We start from the raw sequence: 21,843 nt of genomic DNA on the forward strand, positions 1-21,843 counted from the left end.
AAATTTTCAGTGTTATGCTAGTTTGAATTTTCTCTATTATTCAAATCAACATTTTTCTTGGGTGGACTTGTCCTTTGATGTTTAATTCAACAGGTATAGACCTAAAAACATTATCTGGAGTTATCAAACGATTAAATACAAACAAAAAACAAAATCCAGCATTACCAACATGGCAACATGCATGGGCGGAAATCTGTCCCCAAAGTAAGGAAGGAAGGGGGACCAGGGGCTGGAAAATTTGACAAGCAAAAAAAAAATCATGAGTAAGCACCCAAAGTACATGTTATTATTTCGATTGTGAACGATTATTTTTTCTCCATCATTAAAGACAAAAAATAGTAGGGGGGTATTTGATATTGTGTCCCCCTACTATTTTTGTTTTGGGACGCGTCCCAGCTGTCCCCCTCCCCCGGGATTTCCAGGTAATTGTTATGCACATAAATGTATAAATCAATTCAGCTGGTCTATCCATTTTTTCCATTTCATTGAAAAAAAATGAGAAATATGACACATGAAATAAATCGGGCCCACACAAAAAAATGAATTAATCCCTGTCCTTCAGACCCCTGCCCCCCCCCCCCCCATACGTTGAATACACCGTTTTTAGCCCTGACATCCGATTTCTCTAAGATACCGTAGACAGCAACCGAACAACAAAACTATGGCGCTATCTTGGTTTCAAGATTTGTCTTTTGTATCAAAAACTGCTGTTGTTATTGGAACTAGTGCATCAATAATCGGTGGAACATACATCCTTTACAAAAGATTATTTCTTAGTGGCACAACAGGACCTGGAGAAAGTACTCGAGAAGATGTAAGCCCGGTCGTGAGTCGTAATTACAACATTACAAGCAACAAACTTGAAAAATAATATGTGGGCACGCATAAAAAATGGGGGGGGGGGAGTACGGCACTGTTGTTGTGTGTGTCTGGACAGTCAATTTTAAACAGCCATTTGAAAACGTTAATAAGCAAAGTTTCATTACTTTTTAGTGCTAAGTCTTAGGCAATATTATAGAGAACAAAACTGAAAAAAGTTACAACTACATGTAGTGTATTACTATTAGTAATATTTTGAATTAATATTTTTTTGTGAAAAGGAATCTGGGACTGGGTTTCTGAATTTTTTTTAAAGGACAAGTCCACCCTGACCAAAAATTGATTTGAATAAAAAGAGAAATATCCAACAAGCATAACACTGAAAATTTCATCAAAATCAGATGTAAAATAAGAAAGTTATGACATTTTAAAATTTTGCTTTAAATTTTGCTTAATTTCACAAAACGGTTATGCACATCCTGGTCGGTATGCAAATAAAATGAGGAGACTGATGATGTCATCCACTCACTATTTCTTTTGTATTTATGTGAAATATGAAATATTATAATTTTCTCCTCATTGCCAAGTGAAACAACGATTAATTCCTCACTGAACACGTGAGATTAGCATTGTTTAATAATTGTATGGTTCAGTCAAGTTGGTCCATATTGTCAAATTTGTAAAAAATTAAATATTGTAAAAAATTAAATATTGTAAAAAATGAAATATTTTATAATTCAAACAATAAAAAACAAAAGAAATAGTGAGTGATGGACATCATCGACTGACTCATTTGCATGTCACTGAGTTGTGCATATCACTGATTTGTGAACAATTAAAATGCCATAAGTTTCTTATTTTACATCCGATTTTGATGAAATTTTCAGCGTTGTGCTAGTTTGATTTTTCTCTATTTATTCAAATCAGCAATTTTCTGGGGTGGACTTGACCTTTAATCTAAAGTTTCCGAGCACCTGTCTGGCTAGACAGGAGGCTCCTAGACTAGAGAATAAAAATAATTTACTAATGTATGCTTACTCTCCATGGAGCCAGGGATTTCATTCTGATCATATGTGTGCACCGCGATAAAACAGAAACTTTCGCCCCTGAGATTTCTTCTTTCTAAATCTAGTAAAAGATCTAGCCCTAAGTTTAAATCATGTAATGGGATACAACTTCATTTCCGACATTTCTACGATATTGATTTCAAATTTAAACAAGAATACATTTAAAAACGAGAAAAATATTATGAAAAGACGGGGGGAAACTTTTCATTGTGTTTACGTCACTATCTTTTTTTGTGTGTTTCGCCAAGATGAACATGCAGCAAAGAAACAAGTGAGCAGACAGATCTTTGGGCGCAAACTTCAGTCCACATCAAAACTACGGCGAAGGAATGACTGAAAGAGAATTTGACAATGAGATCAAGCCAAAATACAGCCATTCCGATCAGGATATTCAGAAAATGGTGGACATTCATGTATTGAACTTGAAATGTGAAAGAGAGGCTTAATTGCTACATATGGCATTTGCAAAAAAAATATTGGTAGGGAAATTTGCTCAAAGTCTGCCAGTGCAAAGCTGAACAAGTGCCCCCTGACACTTATTCTTAATTTATAGTTGATATCACCAAAGTAGCCCACAAGTTTATATCTTAATTTGTGGTTCATTATGTGTAATGCCCAGCCCAGTAAAATATCCCTCTTTGATTTAGAAGGAAGTTACTGTACTCTTGTGTTATATAACCAATTGTATATAATGGTACCAGTATATGGAATCTAATTGAGACTACAAAAATCATCTCATGATGTTTGACAAAATGTCTGATGATCTCGTGAATTAGTTTTTCTGACATTCAGCTCAAATTGCAGCATGGCGCACTACCTGTTTAAGTAAACATGAAACTTGGAATTACAGTACATGTACAATGTAAATCATGCAAGCCAAGAAGGCTGATGTGTTGAAGAAAGATTATACACCTACATATAACTTTAATATAATGGTTGATGTGTATTGTTTCATCAAATATTGATATCTTTACTTTGTTAGATTACACAATCTGAGAAGAGAGTGTTGGTACTTGGATTAGATGGAGCAGGGAAGAGCAGTCTACTCAAATGTTTGAGTCACCAGGAAGGAGATGGCAAACTTGAGCCAACAGAGGGCTTCAATGTTATGTGTATTCAAGGAAAGAATACAACTCTCAATGTATGGGAAGGTATGCTCATTTACTTATTGTAGATAATATGGAAGGTAGATTTGTAAAATTTTATTTTGTGGTTAAAAGTAGTTCCAAAAGAGGAGAAACTTAGAAAATTGAACTTGATCAAATTATGCCAACACAAGGTTATTTTTATTTGGTTTGGGTTCTCTTTTCTCATGATGGCACAAACTGCTTCTTATTATTTTCTCCTTTTTCATGGGACCCGTCGTATATTGCAGATTGTGAGTTGGATATTGTTGATTGTTATATTATTGCCAGGGGCCGCGGAAAGGGGGGGATGCACTTTTTTCCAAAACCCTGTACAAAATCATAAAAATGACCATCTGATTATGAATTTTTGCATGGTCACCCCCCCCCCCTTCTTTCGGCTCAGCCCCCTCACTTTCAAAACTGTTCCCTGATTGCTGCTCATAATAGAAATGCACATGTAGCTTGTACAATGTTTTCTGGTTATTGTGGAATAGGAATTTTTTCATCCAGAACGGCGTATGAGGATTCCCATTCTATGGGCAATGGAAGAATTTCCTTTTTGTGAACCCTGACCCACATGCCAGTCTGTCTTTTTACTCAAATTATTTTTTGATGAGGGTGTGCCTCACGAAACTCTGATAAGGGGGTCTAAGAAACTGACTAAAAGGGTAAAGTATGGGGTCTTGGGAACTAAGTATATACCACGCGGTGTGAAAAACGGGTCTACGGAACAGGATCGCGGCACTGTAAGTGTATGCACTACTGTGCATGCGCTAGCCATGCATGGAGTGGCTACTAATTATGTAAGGAGTTGCGAAGCCATACATGCATCTCTCGCATGCGGTGCTTGCGCTCGACAATTTTGGCAGGGCTGGGGAATTGAGATGTCTCGTAAGAGGGTCTTGCGAGCGGGGCTGGGTGGCTTCTGAACTTAACTTTTGCCATTCGGAGTATCTAGAGAATTGAAAATTAGGTCTGAAAAAGGGGGTCATCAAAGTGGCACGTCCCCGTACCGTACCACCAATAGTGCCTCTCCCCCTCAACTTCCAATTCTCTTGTTACTCCCACTTTCCTAAACCTGAGGGAGGATCATTTGTCCAATCTTCCTTTATATTAATGGAACTTATGAAACTTTAAAATAATGCCTAAAAACATTTTCCTCCAATTCTTTTAATTTCCTTTTAACATTTCTTGAAAAGCTCCTTGAGCAATCTACAGAATGAACTTGGCATGGTACAAGTCTAACTTATCATAAGTTTTACTATAAGGCTATGAAATATGAACAATGATTTATGATAATAAGCATTTTGTTGGTTTTGTTTGATGTACAGTGGGTGGAACCAAGAATGTGCGGTCATATTGGGAAAACTTCTTGCAAGGCACAGAGCTTCTCGTCTTTGTGGTAGATTCAGCCGATGAACTCAGGTTTCCTGAAGCCAAAGAAGAGCTTCATAGACTCCTTAAAGATGGACGTCTAGAAAAGGTTCCTCTTCTAGTTGTTGCAAACAAACAGGTGAGAACATTAGCTGGGTGTTATTCATTTGTTTGAAAATTCCTAGTCTCCTTGAATTTCAAGGTGAAGTCTAGGTTACAATAGGTCTGTAAATTCATCTTAACATCCATTTCCGCCATCTCTTGCCAACAAGAGACTCAAATATTCGATCAACAAGGCATTCTAGACCATACACACAACTTAGATTCAGGACAAACAGATTAAGAGACAGCGCAATCCCATATCTATTGAATAATTTATAATCATTAACACACCCAACTGAATGTTTCCTGAGTCTGTTCTTAAATTTTTCTATTATATCATACATTTGAAATTTATATTTTGTTTCATTTTGATTTAAACATCTATAGGTAAATACAAGTAGTTATTTTCAATAACTCATCTGTTTTTATATATACTCTTTTAATAAAACTACTTGTGTGCTTCTTTTTAAACCAAAAAACTCCTTTGTGACAAAATATTATTTAATTTCATACTTATTTCCTACATAAACATCACCTTAATGTCAAAACAATGCTAAATAATGTTATTCAAGATTTCATTTCCGTAATTGTTGAACTGCTTCAAATTCCTTTAGTTGCACTCAAATTAGAAATAGGAATCCCGTACAGCCTTATAACTTTATGTCTTTACCTCTTTCATAATGTTTGTACCTTCTTTTCTTCTGACTTTCTACTCTACTCCTTCCCTTCACCCCCTCTCTCTCTCTCTCCCCCTCTCTCTCTATCCCCATCCACCCCCCCCCCTCTCTCTCTCTATCTGCCTCTCCTTCCCAAGTCTCTCTTACCTTTCCAAATTTCACAATACCATACTTTATCCTATTATTTATTTTGTAATTATCTGCGTTATTGTTTGAATATTTTTTGTGTCTTTATTACCTTGTAAATACATCGCAATTCGGCCTTAGCCGCGATGATGTCTTGATTTTTATTAATAAACCATTTATCTATCTATCTTTATCTATCTATGATTTGTTTCTTTCTTGATTTTCCATTTGTTGCATTATAATTACTATTTCAGATAATTTTTTCCATCTTTGTTAGATACCCAATCTCTTTAACTTTGTGCCTGTCTCCCTCTCTTCCTTTTTATTTCATTCTGTCTATCGTTTTAACATGTTCTCATTACATGTACTTCATTCTACCTCTGAGGCTTTCTTCTCATATGCTGGGTATTTCAATTAATTTCACATATGTATAAATTTTTCATTTTGATATTTGCCTATTTTATTTTAAGTTGTATATTTTTATATGTCTGTATATACCATTTGCAAACTGAAAGTAATTCAGCCTTTGGCTGCCATTTTCAGTGAATATTTGAAATAAAACCATTCAATGAATGAATAAATAAATGAATAAATAAATAAATGAATAAATAAATTAATTAATAAATAAATGAATAAATAAATAAATGAATGAATTAATTAATATATAAATAAATAACCCCTGATAAGAAGGACATTTACTACTTGGTAGGATTTTATGTTTGCAAATGCACAAGGAAAGTCATTTGTAATTTCTGACAAAAGGCATGTTATTGAATTAATATCACACAACACATGTAGGAGCTACTCATAAAATTAAAATGCTAAAAGTCTATAACTCCTTTTAGTCTTACATGGATTTTTTGCAAAATCTTCAAAAAAATTTATTTTGCATATCTCTGCTTTTATCAAAACCAACTTTACATGAGTGTTAACTTCCTTTTAAAGCTAGATTAACCATTGAAATTCCAAAGAAAGCATTTTGTTTATCATATGATAATAATAATATGATACCAAGTATCAAGCACAATATGCATATATTAGCTGCGCTATATAAATGGACCATATCATTATTATTATCATTATCATAAATATTCTTTAATGACTTTTTCATTAATTTATTTTTTAGGATCTACCAGGGGCCAAGAAAGGAGGTGACTTTTTGGCGAGTTTAGACCTTGTCCTTCCCCTCAAGAGCAGAGATGTTCATCTTCTAGAAGTAAGCTCTTCAGCAGAGAAAAAGAGTGCAAACATGTCCGAAGTCTTAGATCTCATGTCCGTCCTCTCAAAAAATTAATATTCCAAAGGAATCCTATTGTAATTTGATAGCACAATGTCTACGCTCCAGTGAACATTGCTCTGTGACAATCTTTAAATCCTTGAAAAGTATTTAAATTTGGCCTTTAAGTTATGTGCACTAGTGGTCACATTTGTTGTAAAATTTATTAAAATCATTCTACTTTGGCTCAGTAGTGAACACACAAAAAATGAACCACAAACACTAGACATGATTGAAATTTAATAGATGAACAATTGAATAAAGTTAGTCTGGCATGCTATATTTACACGTTTAGACAAATATCAAATTTTGTAATGAATTTTGACATTTCATTTTGACGAAACAATTCATCATGACATATTATTCACATCTCTTGAAAACTTCCCCTCTTTGCATATTAATTTCTTGTCAAACTATTGTTTAAGGTATGATTATGATAAAGGATGTTTTTTCCAGTTACGAAGGATTAGGTAGGCATTATGATAATCTACAAATCGCAATGCATTTTGAAACAATCATGTGGGCTCATACGCCTCCAAGGAAAGCCAATTAACATATTTTCACTTCGCAACATGAGCTATCCTCATTTCCTTACAACCTATTTACCACATTTTTAGATTGAAATTCAAATCGATTTGATATACAAATAATGAATGTTTAAGAGTACAATTGACAGAATACTTCATGAGGTGAAAGAAAGATTCAAGTCAGCTTCACTGTACGCCTCGTTGAATGGATCATTAATTTCATCTTTCATTCACCGAATGAAGTATTCATTCCATTGCACAAATGATAAGAATAATCTTAATTTGGATTATACGACACCTAAAGATATATTCTTTTTCACATGAAATTTATGAGTTTCGATGCACAATATGTTCATGCATTGCGAGCTCGGTTGTTGATTGTCGCATACATACAACACACGCGCTGCAAACATGAGTGTTTAATACTTGTGGTGCCTGGGGTTTCGGTGCGCGTGTGCAATGTACAGAATTACGTGGATCCAAAATTGCATGATGAATGGATCTCAAAAATTGCACGGATGATGATATCACTGGCTGAATGATCGATATCAAATAACCAATCAAATAACAAGGATTTATGTAGGTGTCAGATATATCCTATTCCATCATACTTTGTCCAGATTGTAGCCTACATAAAAAAGCAGGATCATCATCAGTATTTATCCTAGGTGACTACCAGAGTACCGGTGTGTCATTTATTATGCTGTACTCATTGAAAGTTATAACAACTCTCTATTTGAGATGGCCGCAAAATCAAGTGTGAAAATGAATCAGGTCTTAAACCAGTTTATATGTCCAAAAGTCAATAGACTGTAAAACGCTTGTAATCCCAACTTTGTATATAGAATTAATCAGACAGCATTGCTCAATGTTTGTGTTGTTTTTGTCTCACCTGCGAAGCAAAGTGAGACTATAGGCGCCGCTTTTCCGACGGCGGCGGCGGCGTCAACATCAAATCTTAACCTGAGGTTAAGTTTTTGAAATGACGTCATAACTTAGAAAGTATATGGACCTAGTTAATAAAACTTGGCCATAAGGTTAATTAAGTATTACTGAACATCCTATTAGAGTTTCATGTCACATGACCAAGGTCAAAGGTCATTTAGGGTCAATGAACTTAGACCATGTTGGAGGAATCAACATCGAAATCTTAACCTGAGGTTAAGTTTTTGAAATGTCATAACTTAGAAAATATATGGACCTAGTTCATGAAACTTGGACATAAGGTTAATCAAGTATCACTGAACATCCTGCATGAGTTTCACGTCACATGACCAAGGTCAAAGGTCATTTAGGGTCAATGAACTTTGGCCGAATTGGGGATATCTGTTGAATTCCCATCATAACTTTGAAAGTTTATGGATCTGATTCATGAAACTTGGACACAATAGTAATCAAGCATCACTGAACATTTTGTGCAAGTTTCAGATCTCATGATTAAGGTCAAAGGTCATTTAGGGTCAATGAACTTTGGCCAAATCGGGGGTATCTGTTGAATTACCATCATAACTTTGAAAGTTTATTGGTCTAGTTCATTAAACTTGGACATTAGAGTAATCAAGTATCACTGAACATCCTGTGCGCGTTTCAGGTCACATGACCAAGGTCAAAGGTCAATGAACTTTGGCCGAATTGGGTGTATCTGTTGAATTACCATCATAACTTTGAAAGTTTATTGATCTGATTCATGAAACTTGTACATAAGAGTAATCAAGTATCACTGAACATCCTGTTCGAGTTTCAGGTCACATGATCAAGGTCAAAGGTCATGTAAGGTCAATGAACTTTGGCCATGTTGGGGTTTTTTGTTGAATAACCCTCATATCTCTGTAAGTTTATTGGTCTAGTTCATAAAAAGTGGACATAAGAGTAACCATGTATCACTGAACATCTTGTGCGAGTTAGAGTAGTATTCAAAGTGAGCACTGCTGCTATATTGAACCGCGTGATGCAGGTGAGACGGCCAGAGGCATTCCACTTGTTACATTGTTTCAACTAAGCTCCGATTGCTCTGCTTTCAGTATTAAAACTCATTCAAAATATTTGATATAGTCCCGTAGGCATTGAGAAGTTTTCACTGGAGCAAAGGTCACATGAACTGTCACCTGTTAGCAGCACATTGTAAACTTGTAATTATTTTGTACAGAGAGTTTTCTGTTCGTGTTATTAATGCTTGGCATGGAGTTGTGAATTTAAATAACTGAATTAAATTCAGTTGGTCTGGCTTGACTTTATTTATTTGTACTACTTTGATATTGTATCTATATGTTTCAAAATAATGGTAATAATCAAATTTTGGTGTCATTTTTAAAAGAAAGAATTACATTCCTTTTCATGTTCATGTATTGTCTCTGATATGCTTCATGGAGTTTTTCAATAGAGATATGCATATTTCTATTTGACCATTCGATTTTAAAGAATTCTTCACACAAGCACTTAAACAATATGTCTCTTCCTATTCTCCTCTCCTTTGTTGTAAATTTTGTTCTTTTCTTTTTACTTCTCAGTAATTCTACCTCTTATTTCTGTCTTCCCCTCCAACTTCCCTATCCTCCAAATAAATAGATATTAATATAATTTTATGTTCTTACTCATAGTCTTTTTAGAGTCATTGCAAAAGGTTATACTCCTTCAAGGCAGAGTGTACTAAGATTTTGAGTCGTTTGTTAAATCTTCAACATAGCTTGCTTTTTAAAAACAAATTATCAGTATACCATGAAAAATTGTAATTATTCCACATCTGTTTTGATTTCTTCAGGCATTAATTCAAGCAGTCTATTCATTTAAAATCGTCTCTGATATTGATACTTAAACTAATTGCCACTTAGTCCTTCACTGTTTTAATATCCACTTTAATTTATAAATCAGATATTCATATGATAAAATGTGGAAAGGCATTAGGTAGCCAAAAGTGGAAATTAAACCATCAGGGTATTAGACTGAATAAAAGTTATACAAAGTGAATATTAGATCAAGTGAGAATTGGACCAGACCAGACTGATTATAGGAGACCAAGTGGAATTAATCAAGATGGGTAAAAGTTCTTCCATAGACTCTTTTATGCATGTAACTCGACCCTAGACCAAGGCCCAGCAAAATGTAGCCTCGAGGGTAGCCTCATCTTCACCCCTTCTTATGAGTACTCTGTACTTGATCACCTTTTATTTCAGTGAACCTAAATTTATTTAAATTAAATCAATTTTAATATGATTTTTAAGAGAAGTTATCATTTTTAATTAGATTTTTTTTCCTTACAGGGTTAGCTACATGTAGTTAGTTGAATTACTGTGTGTTTGTATCATTTGTATTGCAAGTATTAATTTTCCTCCTGTTTGTGTTATGTAATATTTTGGAGAAAAGACAAGACAAAATAACTTGTTTATTCATTTCTGACCAATTACTGTATCCTACTACAATCATTTTGCACATGATATTATGTTATGAATACATACACCTGTGCCCCATCTTACAAAGAGTTACGATTGATCTAATCAATCATACCTTTATGGAAATACATAAGTGCCATAATTTTTTCTACAGGAAATTTGCAAAATGTCAATTGTAAACAAAGTAGAACACACCAAATCGTCAAGAAAATCAATTAATTTACGGATATGCATTCATATCTAGAACAACTTTTGAACAAGTATTCATTTTATATGTTGACCTTGCTGGCTTTCCATAGTTGCGATTGATCGGATCATTTGCATTTCTTTGTAAGACGGGCCCCAGGTCATTCAGATGGTTTGGAAAGCATGTGTAATACAAATTGAATTTAGTTGTCTTGTTTTGCTCTTTTTGAAAGGGACGAAAGTGATGAACTACATGTAATTTTAGCACCTTGAAATAGCACTTGTACTCAAAGATGACAAAAAATACACCGTAAATATTAAATCGTCTGTACTTGTTCAATTAACTATTTCAATATAAGTCAAATTCAATGTTGTGTACATACATGTGTGTTTTGAATATTCAGTGTAAAAAAAATAGAAATTATGTATATCAGATATCTATTTGATGTTTTGTACATGTATGTATTAAAAGTTATTAAAACTTTAATTCCGTCTGAAAATGTTTTGTTTCGGGAGTTCTCAATCTTAATTTGAAACCAGTTGCCCTGTACAAAACAAGTTGAAATTGCACAATTCAGTATTCAACAGGTGAAATAAAAAAAAAATTAGTGATTCAAGTTCAGTGTTAACCTTGTGGTGTTGGTGTTGGGGTGTATTTATACATCATTACAACACTGTTAATGGAATACCTTCAAGTCTCACTTGACATTAAGCTATCATTAATGAGTTTGGATCATTTTGTTGTAAACTCTAATTGATGTTGGAGCAGGGGAAATGCAATCTAAATTGTGCTTCCAACACAAACGGTATCACTGATCTGACATCACCATCTATGGAAGCAAAGTTTTCACTTTTCTGGAGTATCTTGTGTCCATTTATTCATTATACAGCAGTGAAACATGCCTCCTCCCCCCCCTCAAAAAAAAAAAAATTAATTGCAATAAAATGAGAAAATCATAAAATTTAAATATATTTTGGGACATTTTCATTTAAAAAATGTTACCCAACATTCCATTAAAATGTGGACAAGTTAACGGCCAAGTCATTAGTACATAGTGAGGCAACTAAGACCAGGGGAGTTTTCAATGAAGGTTTTTGTCAGTGATTTCACAGACAAATGTTTCTTGTCTCCCCACTTTCAAAAGTTCTGTGAAAACCTGATTATTCACACAAGCTTTTAGGTCATTGTTCTTCGCCCCCTCTGTTTAGTAGGTTTTCTTTTTTTCTTTTCTTTTTTGCGCCATGAGCATCTTTTATGATGGATACCGGCGCATTACAAATGTTCATATTATTATTAAGCTACATGTACTAGAAATCCTTACATCTAATTGGCTGAAAGCAAATAAGTGTGTAAAAATCACTAACAAATCTTCTTGAAATGCTTCCCTATTCAACTAGCATGTGAGGTACACACGGGGGGGGGTACACATTTCTCATTTTCTCGGGGCCATTTAACAATTGAGGAATCAACATGCACAAGATACTCGCATGTAATCTCACTGAAAAATTTGTGGAAGCACATTGTACATGTGTCTCGGCATTATCTGACCAACGTTTGCAATTTTTCCTATATACTGCATGAAAATGGTAATTTAAAGAGGGATGGTCCGGGCTGAAAATATCAATATTTTATTACATAGAGTAGAATTCACTGAGCAAAATGCAGAAAAATTTCATCAAAATCAAAAATAAATTTATTGAAGTTTATAAAGTTAAGTAATATTTTGTGAAAACAGTTGTCTAAATATTCATTGGGTGGGCTGATGTCACATCCCCACTCTCCTTTTTCTTATGTTATTACATAAAATCATATTTTTTTCATTATTTCAAACTTGTATGAATAATATGTCTCCCTTATAATGAAATAAATCAGTTGTCAATCCAATTTTTCTAGTTCTTGGAGGAAAAAAAAATTGAATCAACCTAATTTCATATAATACAATACAAAAGAAAAAGTGGGGATGTGACATCATCAGCCCACCTAATGAATATTCATGACGACTGTTTTCACAAAATATTGCTTAAATTTTAAAATTCAATAACTTTATTATTTGTTATCCGATTTAGATGTAATTTTCGTCATTTTGCTGTCATTCTACATTTAAAGCTATAAATACTTTCAGCCCTTTTCATGTGTGATTTAGAATTATACTTGACTCTCAGTGAGACACTCCATCACTATTTTTATTTCTTAATGTGATTATCTGACTTTAGAATATACAGATAGGGTACACCAGTCAAGATAATTCAGATTCATCTCTTGAAATGACTTCCAATAAATTTCAATAAAGCAAAGCTTGATCAACTTATTAACATGTTATTTTTTAAATTTAATAATACCAATGATATATTCATTTACAATCATACATTATTTACATGAAACACACACATATTTGTACATAATTTTAGGCTTGTAAATTTCCATGCACTATCTTCATTCTTCACTCCCAACTATTGTAATTTACATGTATCATAATAATAAAAAAATAAATAAAAAACAGACGAGAATCAAGATTTTTAAAAAAATATTATTACAGGAGAAATGGATACTTGACATAGATTTCCAAATGGAATTTACCAAGTATGTGCAAATATAGCACCAATCAGGAAAAAAATGGTTGTCTCCCATTCTGATACATACATGCAAACAAATACCACAGGGTATAATTTCTCTTGTACACTGCAATCAGCACATCACTTTTTTCATGCTTCAGAAAAGGTCTTTTTGTACGGTTGTTACATGGGACTCTTTGTTAAAAAGTATTTCCCTAACTGCAAGTCAAATTTCAGAATTGAAGTATTCCACATACAAGGAAACAATCATGGTCTCAAGTTTCCGCAATACAGGTATGGGATCCTGAAATGAAATAAAATTTTGATAGTCAAAGGACCTTACATGTATGTTATCAATCATCAATTCCGCAATAGTCAATGCCTCCCACATTTTTAGCTGCAAAAACTGAACTGTACCCGATGAGAATTATTCTTTCAAAATTTGCAATCCCTCACAAGCCCTTTTTTGTTGTTACAGAGCTACATGTATGATTACCTCCTACGCGTACAAATTTCATACGTGATGATAATGAAGAATTTGCCAATTGACTCAAATATGTAAATAAGATTACACATTATGAAAGTCTCAAAGAGGAAAAGCATGACATACATGTACAAGAGTGTACTGTAAGCGTTTATCCTGAGTTTTGGAGTTATCTGAATACATGTTCAAACCTTTGTCCTGCATGTGCAAAGCAAGTGACCTTCAATGAAAATGGTACTCTATTACTATACACTGACCGATGGGTATCCAACATTGACCCCTCATACTCAACAGTGGGTCAAGAAAATAACATACATGTAGTTTTCAGATAATAGGATACATTTAGGAGTGCAAGCTAAAGCTACAGATGTACATGATTGATTTGCTATTCAGATACATGTACATTAGGTCTTTAGTTCCTTACCCAAAATCAGCAATTCAATGTTGATATCCTTACTATCCCCTCAAGAATGGTACATATTTTCCCAACACTCTTTACACTTTACTCTTACTCTTTAACAGTAATTTCCACACATTTTTTTCTTTTCTTTTTAACATGTAAAATCACCATTGTACATGTACATACTTTTGATATGAAAATTCCTAATTTCTCTTCATCATTAATGAAGATACAACTGTCATTTTTTTAACAAAAAAATATTGTACACACACACACATGTAAATTTAGTTACACCGAAACTATGTAGGCCATATGTCCATGGCTAGGCACATTTCACTCTCACATACAAAAGCCCCGTCACTCAGTGGTCCTTAGCCAATGTATCTGTATCACGTTCTAATTCAACCTTTGCCCAAGCGGCAAAGCCCCATAAAACTTTCATTCTGACATAAATCCTCATATACTGTTTCGGCACATCAAGTACCGAGAGTAAAATCATCAATCTGGAAGTCCTTCCAATCTTTTCTAATCAACATGAGCATGTCAAATTACACAATTCTTAATTCTCAATGAGTCTCATTTGAAGCAACTTTTTGACTTGACATACTTAGATATACACTAGCTATACTACAATAGAAAAAAGTACCAGATATACATGTATATGGTCTGAAAATTAGCAGGAGTCATTGAATAGAGTGACACCAGGGCCAAGTTACATAAACATTACCATTATGGTTATTCAATTGGAATCCTTGATTTTGATTGGCTACTGACTATAGTTGCCATTGGTTGGCAATGTTACCATTACAGTAACTTTTATGCAACTGAGCCCAATACTGACTGCACAGAAATGTTGTTAGCGCTAGCAGTGCACTAACAGAGGCCCTGTTACAACCGGTAATGTGGCAGCGATGCCTAATGTTACAACAATGCATTGCTTAACATTGTAATAAATGTTTTGACTTAACAATCCGAAAGCTGTGACTGAGCTCACTGTTACCGATCTGTTAGGCTAACGTTTCTGTCCAGTCGGCACAGATGTACATGTATGATGTACACAGATGTCAACTAAATTCCACAAGACATCAAACACATTTTTTCTGTTGTTGTTGTTGATGGGAAATTTCCTCCAGCAAAGAACATCTGTAAAGCTCCTCCACTGAGTCCACTAGCCCCAAAATACATCAGACCTTGTTAAAATTTCTTTCAAATGAACAATGAAATTTCCATTAAAGGCACAACCCTTTACATAAGTTATTATTGCAAACATCTTTTTCATATAGAAAAAAAATATGAACTGATAAAAAAAACAGTTCATTGGTACAAATTTACAAACACATGATTACTCTAAGAGTCTACATTTTGGGGGCATTTCAATTACAATCTAAATTTAACTTTCCTCTACAGTTTTTGCCTCCTCCACTTATCTGTGCAGATGATAATTAAAAAATAATAATACTTGACAGAGTGATCAAATATTCTTACAAGCTTTGAGAATTGTCATCGAATATGTCGACAGCCATCAGATATAATTCTAAAATAGTCAGTACAACAATTATTAAAAATGATTGGTGTCTTCCCAAATCATACAAGTAAAAATATCTCACTGATGGTCCATAATGTTTACATGCTGTACATGTTCTTGAGTATCTGAACTTGCACATCATATATCCCTACTAGTACCAGGTTGTTCCCTATCTCGAGCCTTGTAATGAACAGGTTACGAAATGGGCCACAATTCTTATAATTCTCATATCTACACATTACTTGTTATGCTTGTGCTCATGCTACAGATGATGTCAACTACTAGCGCTGGCCCCATTAAAAGACAGGTGGCAATCAATGAGCAAAAATATTTGAGCCATTGGTATAGAAGGCTCTGACAAGTTGTATTCAAGTGTGACAATGAAGAGTATTTGTGCAAAAACAAAGTCATGCAGTTTTTCCATTTATATCTTATACCGATGTGAAGAATCTGCCAACCACACTTCCAATCCTGATGACAGCAAAAGTCCAGTCGATGACAGCAATTACTTTGGAACAATTATTAAGCTCCTAATTGTGATTGATGTTCCAGAGCATGTTCTTGAATTCAATCACTTGATGAGGGCGTCCTATTATTTCAGGCAATCCACCCCTAATACCTAGAATATTGGCTACTATTCGTCCAATCCTAGAGGATACAGTTTACTTTGTTCCCTGGTCATAGGTTGGTCTGCCTGCTCCCATGGCAACGCCTATTAAGACAGCTGCAATGGTCAGTCCCTGGGCTGCTACCCTAGCTCTCATCATGGTCTGAGATCGGGCTGTATTACCCCTCTTGAACATAACTAATCCATATGTCAGAGCACCGGCAGTGGCCAAGCAACCTGGATTAGAAGAAAGAAGATTAAGCTGATTTTATCTTGAACTATGAGCGTGAATGACACTACTGTGAGGCACTTTGAAACTGCAACAAAACGGCACTATACTCAATGGACGGGATTTGATTGTTTGTGTTAGGGTGTTGATTTAATACATGTGTATACTGTCTCAATATTTTTTTTCTTCAAGAAACATGTATACATTTGTATCATATCAGACTCGTTGCAGAAAGAGTTGCGTTCAAACACAAGCCAAAAAATCGATCGCAAGTCCGAAATGCGCACTGTTGATTGGTTGAAAATCAAGTTGCGCTTGATTTTTAGAGATGCGATTGATTGCAACTCTTTCTGCAACGGGCCCTAGGGGCATCTTAGACATCTAAGTTATCACCAAGATTTAATCGGCCCAAAAGAGATTTAGGCCAATTATGCATAATTCAAAGCTCAAAAATGTGAAAGCTCCCCCACCACATCCCTTCCTTATCAATGGTCACTCCATTCCTCATCTGACCGTGAATTAAAATAAAAAACAAGAATCATTTAAACACTTTTTAAGCTTTGATGACCTTGTACAGTCATACAAATACTAAAATTTAATACATGATTATAAATAATTAGCATACTACTACTAATTATTTATAATCACATATTAAATTTTAATATTTGTGAAATAATAATTTTCATCTAAGCCTAGAATTGTTCTTCAAAACGGCATTGCTTGTAACCAGATGTACCGTACATGTACATGATGTACGTCATACATAAGCGGTTCAAGGGTAGACCATATTGTATTTGCGTTGTGTACATATGGATCGAGGGATCTACACGAGATCTGTCTGGTAAGAAACCTTCATTTTTGTATATTTTAATTGACCATTCTTTTAAACCTTCTTACGCATTAGTGTAGAGATTCATAAAATTTATGTGATTTTTATATTAAAAGATGGATTTCCTAGGGAAATCCATCTTTGTTTGCATGTGTCTCTTATCCAAGACTCCAATGATGAAGAAGCATATGTCTAAATAGTAATATAACATCATCATGGAGTCCTCAAGACTACATCATCTCTGAAACTGAGTCTGACTGCACTGGGCTGGCCACTTGCCACTGACTACGGTATGGTATGGTACCGTAAGTTACGTGCATAAATACGGTACCCGGTACATGCAAGAAAACTGTTGCGTAACTTACCGATCGGGACAAATGGATTCTGCTTCACTTTTTTGATCAGTTTTTCTCTGAATCCTTCCTGCTCAGCTGGAACCCAGTCATATAACTCGGGCGGTATATCACCTGGATACTGGAAAGGTTTCCTCATCTCTTTAGGTCCGTTGGGGACCGAACTTTCCTTGATTGCAGCCATTTTCAGTTGATTTTCTTGGCGTCTAGTCTATTAAAAGCGCAGTACAGTAGCATCAAAGTTTATTTACAGCGCCATCTAGCGACAATTCAGAAAAAATGAAATGGTAGTATTGATAATGGTGATATTACTAATCATAATGATGACGACGACGAAAAAGATAATAATAATGATGATTATAATAATAGAATTAATAATAATGATAATGGTAATAATGATAATAATAATAATGATAACAATAATGATAGCAATAATAATAGCAATGATAATAGCAATAATGATCTATAATGATTTATATCGTTTTCTATCCTTAAACTGTCCTGTATTAATAAATGTTTCTGTCACCCTACAGGAAAATATGCGAGAGAGCGATGCGCGGCAATATTCCGTAGTATCATGTTATAAAAGCATAAAAAGGCTGCAGCAGTAGAGTTTAATTGAGAACTGCTTTAATTTTACTACATACTCCTTACAAACAATCTCTTTTTATAAAAATAAATACTCATCTGAGCAGGAAGAAAAGGACTTTGTATCTTTTAGTAACTGCTCCATCGATAGATTCACTTAAGCTAGGATACAATAAAATAACACATTTTCAAAAGGAAATGTTCTCCCAATTTTCTCGCGTAAGAAAATCAATGGGAGTGAGAAAGTCATATAAACCTGAAATAATTTGAAGTTTCTTCATTCTTAGGAATCAATAGTATTTGGAATTAATAATATATATAACAGAGATGATACTCTGTTCACTAGTTCCCAGTTCACTATAGGAGAATTTTAAATGTCATGTCGGGGTCAATAAAATTATTGACTTTAAAAAATAAGAATATATATGAATGGATATAATTATAACTTTCAGGTAAAATTTTTAATAATTAGGCAGTATTATGTTAAACATTTATATAATGGATTAATGGTTAACAGGTATAAGAACTTAGACAAGTGTAATTTCGGGTTATTGGGTTAAGAATACGAATTGATACTTTTTAATCATTTCAGAAATATCGAACCACATAAGCCTAAACTAATTTGAATTCTACACGAATCTCTATTCAATGTATCATTTTGATCTGTTACAGCTTGGTCCATTGTAATATATATAATTTTATTTAGATTACACTTAGTCGTCAAAGACTGATGTTCCTTCAATATTATTGTGAGAGAAAGAAACGAATGATAGACGTACGAAGGCCTTACTTCTAATTTGATTTAAGAGAGATATTTTTAGTGCCTTACTTTTCTTTCTCACATACATGTACTTTTTTCCCATTTCCCCCTCTTTGTCTCTCTGTTTCGCTCATTTGATTAGGGCAATGGGTACTATGCACTACTACCCCCCGTCTTTAGTTACATCACTGTTTAACAAGATACAAAATTGATTTTATTCCTTATCAACACCATGATCTTTTTGACATCTCATATCGTGTTTCATCCCGTATGTGGCCAAACCATTAAATCTTTCTGCTTTTGTAAATCTTAGCCCAAACGACCACATATTACATGCATATTCAATGCAGCTTCTTGGTTTAGTATTAGTATTCGGATCAAAACACATACTAGTAGTAGAGTTGTGATCATTTACTGTATTGCACCCTCATTTTCCTTCAGTAAAAATATCCCTATATCATATACTTTTCATTATTCGTCCATTGTGCGACGCATGTCAATTTTATCAGTTTTGATTTGAATAGGAAATGAATAGGTGAAATGGCAGGAATATTTTATGCATCATTTCACTATTGTGTCAACCAATAAAAATCGATGTGCAATTATAATGTCGTGCTTCCATTGACATGTGCAAGGTAAAATTGTGCATTTCTAAGCACGTCCAATAGTTGTACTAAATGGTGGTAACCCACATTTTGTTTAAAGGTCAAGTCCACCCCACAAAATTATGTTGATTTTGATAAATGGAGAAAAATCAAACTAGCAAAACACTGAAAATTTCATCAAAATCGGATGTAAAATAAAAAGGTTATGACATTTTAAAGTTGCTTATTTTTCACAAAACGGTGATATGCACAACTCAAATGAGACAATCGATGATGTCCCTCACTCACTATTCTTTTGTTTTGTATTGTTTTAATTATACAATATTTCATTTTTTTAGATTTGGCAATAAGGACCAACTTGACTAAATCATATAACAATGCTCATTCCATATGTTCAGGGAGGAATTACTTGTTTCATTTGACAATGAGGAGGAAATGAGAATATTTCATATTTCACATAATAAAATACAAAAGAAATAGTGAGTGGATGACGTCATCAGTCTCCTCATTTGCATACCGACCAGGATATGTGCATATAACTGTTCTGTGAAATTAAGCAAAACTTTATGTAAAAAATGTCATAACTTTCTTATTTTTCACCCGATTTTGATGAAATTTTCAGTGTTATGCTTATTGGATTTTTCTCTTTTTATTCAAATGAACTTTTTGTTGGGGTGGACTTGTCCTTTAAAAATTTTAAGTTGCAAACCAACGTGTAATAAACCTTGAGACGTTGAGAGGCTCCCATAGTACAATTTCGCAAATTTTTGACTTAGTTCAGCATACTGTATACAGTCAGACATATACGTAAAGTACTATAGGATAAAGACATTCACCCCTGGCCTCTCCCGTTTACTACGCACTTCGTGAAAACGCTACAGATTACCCCCCCCCCGACCGTCCTACTGCGTTAAGACTTTTAAAAAGAAGATTGACGAGACAAACATAGTAACCCAGTGAGAATCCTTTTTATATGGGTTTATATGCTACTTATGATTCCTTAACATTTCGATGTTTATGCAACATGCTAAAAGGTCACTTGAGGTCATTGTTAAAGTTCATTGACTTCAAGACCTTAATATTATTTTGTGACCTGGCTGGATGATCACTGTGAAACTTGATTATCATTTTTGAGCAAGTTTTATCTAAAAAAAAGGGCATTCACCTTTATATCGAGATTTCAAGAATTTAATGTCTGGTTCGGATTTTGATGTTGAATCCACCGCTGCATAGTCATTGCTGGTGAGGCACTTTCACCCCCCCCCCCCACAAACAAGGGGATGAACATACATACGAATCAGGTGGAAATATACAATGCCTCTGGCAACAACCTTGGGCTATTATTAGCGAAAAAGAAAATCAAATCTTCGTCGCATGAATGAATAAATCATCGTGACATTAATGAATCAATCATCATATTAGATTGAATGACTCTCAACTATGGTCTGCGACCTTTGAACTAGGGACCCTTATAGCTCATCATTCATATCACAACCACTCTTAATCAATTTTCCAAAGACCAGCGCACACCTTACGATCGACTGACCAACAACCCGATTTTGGAACAAATTGCATTTTGACCATTTTATGAAAATATGAATGAATATTATCTTTTTATTTGAAGTTCAAATTAAAAGTGAAAAAATACTGTAATAATTTTTGATGATTGCGAGCCTATATTTGAGGGGTTAAGGCCAAATTAGTTTCAAATTGTAGCAAATCGTACGATTGCTATGAAGTCATTACGACAAGATATCAAATTCGCTTTCATTCTAATAAGGAATTTAGGGTGATAGCACAGTCACAAATTTGAACATAGGTATTCGTAAGATGATTTATAACATCACACAGTAAGAAATTCCATGTCTCAATATTAGCATCAAATTCTGCTACGTTTTATTCCAAAATCCGGTCGCAGACCAATCGTAAGGTGTGAAGTGATACATCCAAGCCCGTCGGAATCACTTTTTAACACTTTTTCGATAATAAAAAAGGGAGAATGCAGAGAAAGATGACGAATGAAAACAGAATAAGTTAAAAGCCAAAAACAAAAAGGGGATAAGATGCGGAAAAACGAAAATCAGAGGAAAGGGGTGGCGTTGTTATATTTTTATGGCACTAAAACAGGACATTTTAATTAATTTTTCTCGGATTCATGAAAACACATATTACCTCACCATGGTCAACTACTGCGAGTGCGAATCGTAAAAATGATATAAACTTGTGAGCGCGAAGCGCAAGTT

At 34.2% G+C, this 21,843-nt stretch overlaps 2 protein-coding genes across 3 annotated transcripts; one reads left to right on the forward strand and one right to left on the reverse strand.

The window, feature by feature from the left end:
* The first annotated feature begins 622 nt into the window (after positions 1–622).
* LOC121425142 (ADP-ribosylation factor-like protein 3) lies at positions 623–6,759 on the forward strand. Of its 2 annotated transcripts, none has more exons than XM_041621135.1 (4): positions 623–826; positions 2,869–3,037; positions 4,345–4,526; positions 6,419–6,759. In XM_041621135.1, the coding sequence occupies exons 1-4, from the start codon at positions 662–664 to the stop codon at positions 6,584–6,586; spliced, it is 684 nt and encodes a 227-aa protein (XP_041477069.1). In that variant the 5' UTR covers positions 623–661; the 3' UTR covers positions 6,587–6,759. The 2 variants fall into 2 exon arrangements, with proteins under 2 accessions (XP_041477069.1, XP_041477070.1); XM_041621136.1 differs by having other exon boundaries at positions 623–814.
* Positions 6,760–13,191: 6,432 nt separating this feature from the next.
* LOC121425080 (HIG1 domain family member 2A, mitochondrial-like) lies at positions 13,192–17,893 on the reverse strand. The gene is made up of 2 exons (XM_041621045.1): positions 17,660–17,893; positions 13,192–16,473 (listed from the first exon to the last, which is right to left on the reverse strand). Exons 1-2 carry the CDS (start codon positions 17,829–17,831, stop codon positions 16,292–16,294), a joined length of 354 nt encoding a protein of 117 aa, XP_041476979.1. The 5' UTR covers positions 17,832–17,893; the 3' UTR covers positions 13,192–16,291.
* Between the last annotated feature and the right edge of the window lie 3,950 nt (positions 17,894–21,843).

The sequence above is a fragment of the Lytechinus variegatus genome, chromosome 12 (genome assembly GCF_018143015.1).
Source record: "Lytechinus variegatus isolate NC3 chromosome 12, Lvar_3.0, whole genome shotgun sequence".
Classification (NCBI taxonomy): domain Eukaryota; kingdom Metazoa; phylum Echinodermata; class Echinoidea; order Temnopleuroida; family Toxopneustidae; genus Lytechinus; species Lytechinus variegatus.

Excerpts from the sequence above, each read along its gene's own strand:
- LOC121425142 (XM_041621135.1), top strand. The coding sequence starts at position 662 with ATGGCGCTATCTTGGTTTCAAGATTTGTCTTTTGTATCAAAAACTGCT. Across the intron at positions 827-2,868 it reads GAGAAGATGTAAGCCCGGTC|ATTACACAATCTGAGAAGAG; the intron begins GTGAGTCGTAAT and ends TTACTTTGTTAG. Across the intron at positions 3,038-4,344 it reads AACTCTCAATGTATGGGAAG|TGGGTGGAACCAAGAATGTG; the intron begins GTATGCTCATTT and ends TTTGATGTACAG.
- LOC121425080 (XM_041621045.1), bottom strand. The coding sequence starts at position 17,831 with ATGGCTGCAATCAAGGAAAGTTCGGTCCCCAACGGACCTAAAGAGATG. Across the intron at positions 16,474-17,659 it reads GAATCCATTTGTCCCGATCG|GTTGCTTGGCCACTGCCGGT; the intron begins GTAAGTTACGCA and ends CTTCTAATCCAG.